At 29.5% G+C, this 10664-nt stretch overlaps 1 protein-coding gene across 1 annotated transcript in view; it reads right to left on the reverse strand.

The window, feature by feature from the left end:
* Window positions 1-10664, reverse strand: part of LOC111626939 (SWI/SNF complex subunit SMARCC2-like) — a 137807-nt gene that overhangs the window by 84957 nt on the left and 42186 nt on the right. Inside the window, exons 6-7 of the mRNA XM_023370474.1 lie at window positions 4495-4591; window positions 877-960 (exon numbers count right to left, since the gene is read on the reverse strand). Of these exons, the coding sequence (XP_023226242.1) occupies window positions 877-960; window positions 4495-4591 (181 nt within the window). The remainder of the gene's footprint in view (window positions 1-876; window positions 961-4494; window positions 4592-10664) is intronic.

Consider the following 10664-nt stretch of genomic DNA (forward strand, 5'->3'; position numbering starts at 1 on the left):
AGTAGAGTCCCGAAAACTCGGCACTTGATAACCCGGCAGTCTGGATAACTCGGCCATACCCTAGCAGGGTGAAAAAACTCCTAATTAATTTTCATTATAGATAGCTTTATGCATCATAAAGTATTTTTCTGAGGTCTGGCTTATCAGGTAAATTACCGTACACTGTGTATTCATTTATTTTCATTTTCATGTAGTAAAGGCTCTATGCCTTCATGAAGTGTGTACTTTTCCTTTGTTTAAGGGTATTTGGGCAGTTTATTCTCTGTTGTATTCTCAAGCAAACAATACATACAAGTACAGTACAGTACAGTATTTTCTGAGGAAACACTCCTACTTATTCTTTTTAAACCCCATTCCCGATAACCTGGCATTTTCACAAACTCGGCCACCCTTCGGTCCATATTACGCCAAGTTTTTGGGACTCTATTGTACTGCATAATTTATACAGCCATCCTAAAATTTACAAATGACAATTCATATTGATGTATATTATATTTGGGACTTAGTTTGATCCCTGGCATTTTGCAATGCTCTCCTCCCTATTGCATTTTATAATTCTTCACATAAACAATCAATATTAGTCTTTAAAATTAATCTGCACTATCATTAAAAGAAGTAAATGTCTAATAATTGTATAAACATTAAAGAAAATATAATAAATTATTTATTATAAAAACAAATATCATTAACAAATTCATTTTCTCTAACATTTTTTAGTTACTTATTGAAATATATTCTCAAGTTCATATGTTCTTATTTCCTTAAACCTGGTGCCAGTTTCACAATCAGTTTGCCCCCTGTGAAACATTTTGGTACATCTCGCATGTTTTAATTGGGTAGGTGTATCAACTTAGTGAGTGAGAATTATCTTGTCACCTTCATAAATACAAACAGTGCAACTGCATTACAAATGAATGGTGGTACTGGTTGGATGGTCAAGGCAGTTAAAGCATCACCTGCCTGGAATTTAATTAGGTAATTAAAAAATCTTAGAAATTATTCTGAGATGCCTCATCCCTCACCACCCAGTTGCCCCATTGTGGGTCTGGTCAAACCCACAATGGGTCACACAAAAGGCCCTCTCTGTGTCCGTAGGGCAAATTAAATTTGAAAGAATAATACTTATAGTGACTTGTTATATGCAACTATTAGGAAGGAAAAAAATTATTTGATTATTCCGTGTTAACTGTTTTTTGCAGGTCCCCCTTTGTTGTGGCATCATTAAGCAATTGCTTGTGATACAAGAGATGAAACAAACACTATCACCAACCTTTCAATTATTGATCAGTTCTGTCCTGTCTAACTAAATTGAATTTGATAGCTCAAGTATGCATCAATAATTGAAAGGTTAGAAGCAATAATTGTTTTAGTTTCATTAGGAACAATTATGCACTGCCATGTAGTTAAAACAATACTACTATATACAGGGTTCTTACTCAAATCTTTGTTTTAAATTCCATGACTTTCCCTGAACAACTTTGTACAAATTGCCAACCTTTATGTCCATTATAGTACAGCACATTGACAAAATAAAACAGCATATGACCTACTATGCAAATATGCTATTGCTTCTTCAATTTTTAAATTAGTTATTTTTTCTAATTGACAGTTACATAATTTTTATAATTGCTGAATAATTAAAATTAAAAATAAAATGTTTTATTAAATTAAAATTGTTTATCCTGTTATTAATCCACAACCATAAATCCATGTGGCTTTGAATAAAAATAAAGAGCCATTATTTATTATTCATTAACAAATCTTGCATAATCCATGTACAAATGTATGTATTTATTAAATTTATCTCTTAATAAATTTTCCAAACTTTATTATAAAATATTAATCAACTGGGAAAATAATGATAAATAATACCTTTTAAATTAAAATTATTTATCATTTTTTGTACTTTATAATTTTTTTTATCAGTTCATTAACATCTGTTGTAAAACTGAGAGTGTAAAAGGTAATTGTGAGAGATTCATAGAGTCAAAATATTTCAAAAANATTAACTTTAGTCAAAATAATTTAACTTAAATAACGTAAAGGAGTGTTTTAGAAGTTAGACAAAATGGCCATGGTTGGAAAATATTCCAATAAAATGAAAATTTTCCTTTTTATAATAGTTTTTGGTGTTCATTACTTAAAGTTCATCCTTAACTGAAATTTTTGAGCCTCATAAAAATTCATTCTGAGGTCACCATCATAAATAAATTTTGTATTTTTGGATGTCAAAAAGTCCATTAATTACTGTCTGTGCAAAAAATAAAAATAATCATTTATAGCAGGGCTTCTTAAACTATGGGTCGCGACCCCATTTGGGGTCGCCTAGCGAAATCTTGGGGTCGCGAGATTTTAATGCAAAATATTGAAAATAATTTGTGAGAGTTTGAAAATGGCACGCTTTGTGTCATAGGTTTCGTGAGTTGCGCGTTGTTATCACTTCTGGTGCAGCGAGACAACGATTCAGCAACACTGATTGTAGTGTGAACTAGTGTAATATTGTCGCTTTTCAGTGTATTCAGTTGTCTTTGTTCCATTGTAACACAAGAGTGAACTGTGGTAGTACACCATTATTGTTTCTGCAAATTTGTATATATAGTATCTTTATTTTATATTGGGGGAGAGGGGGTCGCGAAAAAAATCACAATCGTAAATGGGGTCGTGAATAAAAAAAGTTTAAGAAGCCCTGATTTATAGCACTGAATTCAACTTTATTTCTATTAATCAACATATTGCATCAAGTTTATAACTGTATATGCTATCCTATAATGATGAAAACATGTGCTTTAAATTAAAGCATTCTTTTAATCTAAAATATTTATGTTAACTTAGTGTTGCATAGCAAATTGTATGGTAGGCTTACTTACTTATATGTATGATTCAATTTGAATTTTCCAAACTAAGTTATAATTATTATTAATCGGTTCGTAAATTACGGTTTTATTTTGTGTGCAATAATTTTTGGGGAAATTTTGAGTCCTAAAAATATTCTGCATGCATTTTGATAAGTTGCATTGTACCACATTACTTCTTGCTGCCTGCAGATGACTATACTTGATCTACCTTATTGTGAGCAAAAAAAATCAACAAGGCAGCCAAGGAGGTAAATTCCCTGGCTTTCCTTGACTTTTCCTGAACACTAATGAAAATCCCTGATTTTCCAACTTTCCAGGTGAGTAGGAACTGATTCTTAGTTTTAGTTTTTAAAATATTTCTTACACAATTCTTTCAGAATATTGATTACAGGACTTTGTGTTTTCATAAGGTAGGTTATGGTGTAAGGAACCAAGTCTGAGCATTATTTTTATTTACTTTTATTTTTGCTTTTTATTATATTTTTGTTTGGGGCTTATGTTTTGTTAGGACAAAGATTTCCTCACCATTCACCTTAGAAACTTAAAAAATAGAAGAGAAACCAACTCACCAATGAGAGAAAAGCGCCATAGGAAAAACTCACGCACACTTGCGTTCCTGAGCGGAAAAAGTAAGTCTGCACCGAGAAAAAGGGGGGAGAAGACCCCACACGCACAACTTAAATTTGCTAAACCTTAAAAGAATAAAACAACCTGCAAATTGTCAAAAAGAATAATGTAAAAGGTTAGCAAGTATTGTCGGAAAATAGGCTGCCAGACAAATAGAAAAGTTTATTGTTAGCGAATAAGTATGTAAATGAGGGGAGTGATCTCATTCAGAATTGTGACGTCACCTCACAGTATAAAAACCGAACGTCAAGTGAAGACAGATGAGGTGAACTCCAGATAGCAACGAGATTGGTGAGCTTCGTAGCAGTGAACGAAAGAGAGGTGTCTGATAGGATCAAATAGTTCCAAGGCGATTTTGAAGTTATTCGATTTGTGGATCGACGAATAGAGAAAGTCTTGAGAGTTGAGGAAATAGGTTCCTAGTATATTGAGGTGACGATTAGGATCTTTAATTCATAAGAATTATTGTATATAAGTTAAGTCTTTGAATTTTGTCGAATTCCAAAGGGGAATAGATTTAAGTTAGAAACTAGATTGATTTGAGTTTTTGTCAGGTTGATTCTTATTGATTTTCATTGAATATATTGTTGTTTGATTTTACTAAATTTTGTAAATAGTTTATTACTAGAAATTAATTAAATATTTGATTTGTTATTGACAAACTTTGTCATTATTTAATTTCGGTGCACGCTAAAAGTCCAGGCCTGGCACACTAACGCGAATCCACGTAAAGTACCCGTTAGGTAACGGCTATTTCCGGCACACAGTTGTGTCGATAATCGTTGGAAAAATAATATAGTACTTTACAATGGATGATGGTGTCTGCTATTTAGAGATAAATATTATAGATATCCTATTTGAAGAGCCTGGGAATCATAAAAATGTCCATTAAGTAGATGTGTCCACTATTTGGTAGTGTCCATTAATGGAGGTTTTAATTAAATTTCTGTATTTAGGTTTTACTGTATTTGATAATTAACTTATAATTAAGAGAAGCATCCATTTTTTAAAGTAATAATAATAAAACACTTACTTCAAAAGGACCTGTAACAGGTTGTGGTGAATCAGGATCTTGATCTATTTCTAATCCAGGAACCCAAGTATCATAACTAAACATAAAAAAAATTGTTAAATGAACTTTAATATACAACCATTCTCTACTTTCTAGTGAAATAATGTAAAAAATAAAAAATAGTAAAATGGTCACTCAGTATACGTAAATACATAAAAAAACAAAGAGTAATCACTTTAGATATCCCTCTATATCTACAGATATAGGTTACATCCACCAATGTTTTGTGACCACAGATACACAAAGAAAATAGGAATTCATTTATCAACTACTGTTTATTGTAAGGGCAGAGTGGATAAAGCAAAAGATTTAACAAAATATAAGTATAATTTGATCACTGGTTCTAGGTATGCTAATGTTATAACAGTAAATATGCATAATTTAAAGTAAAAATAACACAAATGCCCTAATAGTAAAGTAAAACATGAAAACAATAACTAAAATATGTATGCATTATATAATAAAATGAAAATTGCATTTAATGATTGTGCATTGTCAGCTTCAATATCTTAAAAATAGCCATCAAACCTATCATATGTAAGTTATAGCACTTTCATGCTTCACAATAAGTTCCCTTTTCATCTCAATCATCAATATTACAACCTTTTTCTTAGACTTTCTTGCTTCCACACATTTCTCAGATGCCATGGTTAATAAGTAGAGATTATATTGGGTTGAACAAGTTTTTGCTTATTTTTATCAGCTGTCATTACTTAACAAAGTGCTTGATTTAATTATGACAGTTGTGAAATGTGACACATTTTTGCTAATGTGAGAATGTATTCTTTGTTTAGAAGCCTATTTTAAACTTTCTACTTCCCATTTTGTTTGAATAAAATCAAGTTGAAATGTCTTCAAATAAAAAGCATATCAGGCATATTATGCTTTATGAATTTTAGAAAGAATATAACAACGTACAAACAGTAATATATATATATATATTTATACATTGAAGATATAAAATTGCCTTCATCTTCCTCTTCTGTTACCCCTAGCAACAATCCAAGAACATTTTCACTTATGGAGACAACCTTTTATTTGAGGCTGTGCCTCCACAAAAAAATGTAAAATGAACAGGTAAAATTATTGTATCATCATCACAATGCAATTTTCAATAACATTTTTAATTTAATATATATGCTTGATTTTTGTAGTATCTTGCCCCTGTACATCATACTTTTCCTGATAATGAGAGTCATCCAGTCATCTATCTAATTCTGTTCTGGAGAAAAATTTTAAACTGATATCATATGACTTCCTGTATAGACCAGAAGTTTGTATATTAACCATATACTCCTGCCTTTAAGCTGTCCATATCTGCTTTTGACTTTCATCTTTCTAACTTTGTTCTCAAGATTAAGAAAGAACAGACAGAGAGATAGACACCAGTGAAAATTTATAGGTCTGCAATTTGAAAATTTCAGCCCAATAAAAACATTCTCTGGAAATATTTTATGGAGGCACAACCTCAAATAAAAAATCATCTCCACAAGTGAAAATTTTTTGGATTGTTGCTCGTGATTGTAAATGATGGAAGAGGAAGATGAAGACAATTTTGTATCTTCAATATATACATTTTATTTATTTTAATGTAAATACTGTCAGCCAACTTTATAATTTTAGTAAAAACGAATTCATAATGTGTATTGGGAAAATGCCCCTAAACTTTAACAATCTCAAATGTGGTTTAAAAAGTTCCTTTCAGGAAATTTTGAACTAAAGGATACAAAACCTAAGGGGTTCCCAAAAGCTGTAGATGAAGAAAATATACAGGAAGAAATTGTTAAAAATTGATGAATAACACAATATATATAACCAAATACATCAAAAATAATAAGGCAAATAAAGCATTGAAATAAAAATAAAGCAAAAAAAGCACTGAAAACATACAAGTGTAATGTTAGAAATGAATGAGCACACAACAGATGGTATTTATGCTTCAAGTGTATTTTTCCACTGCATGCTCAGTTTGAACTTTAGAGCATCTTTTCAAAGTCAAGCAAATTTTTGTCAAATTTATCATTCAAACTCTGAAGTGTTCAAAGTATGAAGCACCACTGTAGAATGATTCTCCTGGCTATTCATGTATCAGCTTGAGACAAAAGTATTTTCAGTGCTTTTAACAGTGAAATTGAAAAGTATAAGCTTTCAAAATAGACAGTAAACTAAAGTAGATAATTATTTCAGTTTTTTACATTTTAAATATTCATACTTAATAAAATACTCATATTTCAAACTTATCTATTTTATAGTCTTCAATTAGCAATAGTTCCAGAGCAAATTTATCTTTTGTATATCAAACTTGGGAGTAGTGTATATCTGACTACATAGGATTTTGTCAAAGCATGAACAAAGTGAATATGATAAGTGAACAAGATATGATGTTCAAAAATGATTTACAAAATTTTATTCAGGTGATACAAGTCTTCAAGATAAACTATGTTCTGACTGTCCAGTAACTATTGAAAATGACATCCTGAAATTGCTTGTTACTTTAAACCCATACAGCAAACAAATTCCAAGTGGATAATATAAGAATTTGTGATTATACATAGTAAAGTGGAAAGATGATAATGACAGATGGGTTTCTTGAGAACTCAATGAGCTCATCACTTATCTATCTGTTCATCATTGCTATTAATCTTCCATGTGTCATGTGGTATCTGAGATATCAGAGCACATATATTTTTCAACATTTCTCATATTTAAAATCTCATAAAAACCTGAAGATATTTCTACCTTTCTAACTTTTCAAAGTGAAACATGACATGCAGTTGACACATTTTTCACTGCACAAATAGTCACTGCACAAAAAAGCAGATTCCAGCATTTTTTTTCTCAAAGGAAAAAATGCTGGAATCTGAAATACACAACATGAGCATTCATGTACAGTAGCTTAAACTCTATGCCAAATGTAATGTAATATTATACAAAGTAAACACTGTCAGATGATGCTAAAACCCTTTATACAATGCAATTACTTTCAATGATACAAAACAGTCATCATCAGGCTAATGAATTCATTAATAGCATGCACAGAAAGTACTTACATTATATAAAAAAGATTTTAATGCTATCTGACAATGTTTACTTTGCCTACTACTGTACAATATCTGTTACAGGAAAATGCATAGTCATTCATGACTTCATTTGTAACTATTTTTCACTTTTTATATTTCTGTCGATATGTTTTTAAAAGGTATTAATGTATATCATTTATATTTTTCATCTATTCTCATATTTTTCCATTGAAGCATAACAAAAAATAAAGCAACAACATTTGCTGATTTCCAATTAAATTTAGATAAAAGCAATACATTGAATGCAACAATGCCACATGACAAAAATTTAAAACATTAATTTTAAGGAACAAACTAATAAATTCTAAAAATTTGTTTATTTTGTAACAATGTTATCAAGGTATCATGGCAAATGCACTTAACAATAAAACTGTTACAATTTTTTTAAGTTATAAAGGTAGTAATTTAGTAGTCAACATCATGTGATAACTTGATATAGTATACAATGACACTTCACGCCAACGAAGTTATTCTATGATTATAACACTTACGTGTTGTGGCATTACAGTAGTGGAGTCTCTTTCTAAAGTTGGACGAGTTCATTCTCCAAGACTCCACTCCTGTAACGCCACAACACATAAGTGTTATAATCATAGAATGTGATAACTTGCCAAACTTTTGATGGTCCATGCATTAATTCTTTGATTGCTTCATTTCTCATACAGTGTTCCTTGTTAAATAATCAACAAAAAGCTGCATATTATATTGTCACCATCATAAGTTTCATGTTATCTCACATTCCATGAGAACTTGTGGCTTGTGATGTAATCTTTGTGACTTAAGATGACATGTAACTGTGGTCTAACCTAATCTAACATATACATGTAGTTATATATGTAGTATATACTACATATCAATATNTTTAATTAAATGAAAAACAAACATTTTCCTCTATTTTTAACAGTCATCATAAGGTTTAGCACTAATAGAATACACGTTTTAAAAAGAACAAAAAAGTTTTGTTTTTTGTTTAATTAAATCTAATTCATGCTGGTTGTTGATAATTATGATTTTAGATAATTTATCAAATATAATCTACATTAAAATACATAATTACCAACAAACAGCATGAATTAATTTAATTAAATGAAAAACAAACATTTTCCTCTATTTTTAACAGTCATCATCAGGTTTAGAACTAATAGAATACACGTTTTAAAAAGAACAAAAAAGTTTTGTTTTTTGTTTAATTAAATCTAATTCATGCTGGTTATTGATAATTATGTATTTTACTGCTTTATACCAGTAGTTTCGTGGAGATTGTATAACCTACAGTTATAAATCTCAAGTTATTATGGATGAAAGACAGACATTTATCATATACTTTTAACATTAATAAGTTAAATTACAGACAGTATGACAATACAGATAATAACCAAGTAATTTTTTAAAATATTGCATATCAATATTTATTACAATTATGTAAATAAACTGTTCTTATCAACAGTAAATATGTCATACTCAATCTTATAATAAGGAAAACTCAAATAATTATGGACTGAAATCAGGGTTCCTACTTGAATTTTTGTTCTAAATTCCATGACTTTTCCTGACTTCCCCTGACCAACTTTGTACAAATTCCTTCATGTCCCTTACAGTTCAGCACATTGATGAAATAAAACAGCATATGATTTACTATGTAAATATGCTATTGCTTCTTTGACTTTTTAATTAGTTATTTCTTCTAATTAACAATTACATAATTTTATAATTGCTGAATAATTAAAATTAAAAATAAAATGATTTATTAAATCAAAATTGTTTATCCTGTTATTAATCCACAACCATAAATCTATGTAGCTTTGAAAAAATAAAAAGTCATTATTTATTATTCATTAACAAATCCTGTATAATCCATGTATAAAAGTATATATTTATTAAATTTATCCCTTAATAAATTCCCTGAACTTTATAAAACATTAATAAACTGAGAAAAAAAAAATCAGAAATTATTTTGTTACAATCAAAATTACTAAAATAAAAATATGATAAGTAATACCATTTAAATTAAAATTATTTATCATTTATTGTACTTTGTTATCATTCTTTTTTATCAGTTCATTAACATCTGCCCTCAAACTGAGAATGTAAATGATAATTGTGAGAGATTTGTAGAGAGTTAAAATATTTCAAAAAAATTTTAATCGATGTTAGATTATTAAGAGTATCACAAACTTTTCTCTAAAATTCATAATACAGTAGAGTCCCAAAAACTCGGAACTTGATAACCTGGCAGTCTGGATAACTCGGCCATACCCTAGCAGGGTGAAAAAACTCCTAATTAATTTTCATTATAGATAGCTTTATGAAGTATTTTTCTGAGGTCTGGCTTATCAGGTAAATTACCGTACACTGTGTATTCATTAATTTTCATTTTCATGTAGTAAAGGCTCTATGCCTTCATGAAGTGTGTACTTTTCCTTTGTTTAAGGGTATTTGGGCAGTTTATTCTCTGTTGTATTCTCAAGCAAACAATACATACAAGTACAGTACAGTACTTTCTGAGGAAACACTCCTACTTATTCTTTTTAAACCCCATTCCCGATAACCTGGCATTTTCACAAACTCGGCCACCCTTCGGTCCATATTACGCCAAGTTTTTGGGACTCTATTGTACTGCATAATTTATACAGCCATCCTAAAATTTACAAATGACAATTCATATTGATGTATATTATATTTGGGACTTAGTTTGATCCCTGGCATTTTGCAATGCTCTCCTCCCTATTGCATTTTATAATTCTTCACATAAACAATCAATATTAGTCTTTAAAATTAATCTGCACTATCATTAAAAGAAGTAAATGTCTAATAATTGTATAAACATTAAAGAAAATATAATTTAAAAAAATATACACAAAGTGATTACAATTTATAAAGTCTGATTTTGAGTGATTTTAAAATACAATCTTACAATGCAATAGAATAATAAGTCTTATATGTAATAAGAGTTACTTATTAAATCTAAAATTGAAAAAAATGTAAAAATTAAAATTAAATTTTGGCTGACTGTATTTACATCAAAATATA

This window comes from Centruroides sculpturatus, unplaced genomic scaffold (genome assembly GCF_000671375.1).
Source record: "Centruroides sculpturatus isolate CEXI.00-Female unplaced genomic scaffold, Cexi_2.0 scaffold164, whole genome shotgun sequence".
Classification (NCBI taxonomy): Eukaryota; Metazoa; Arthropoda; class Arachnida; order Scorpiones; family Buthidae; genus Centruroides; species Centruroides sculpturatus.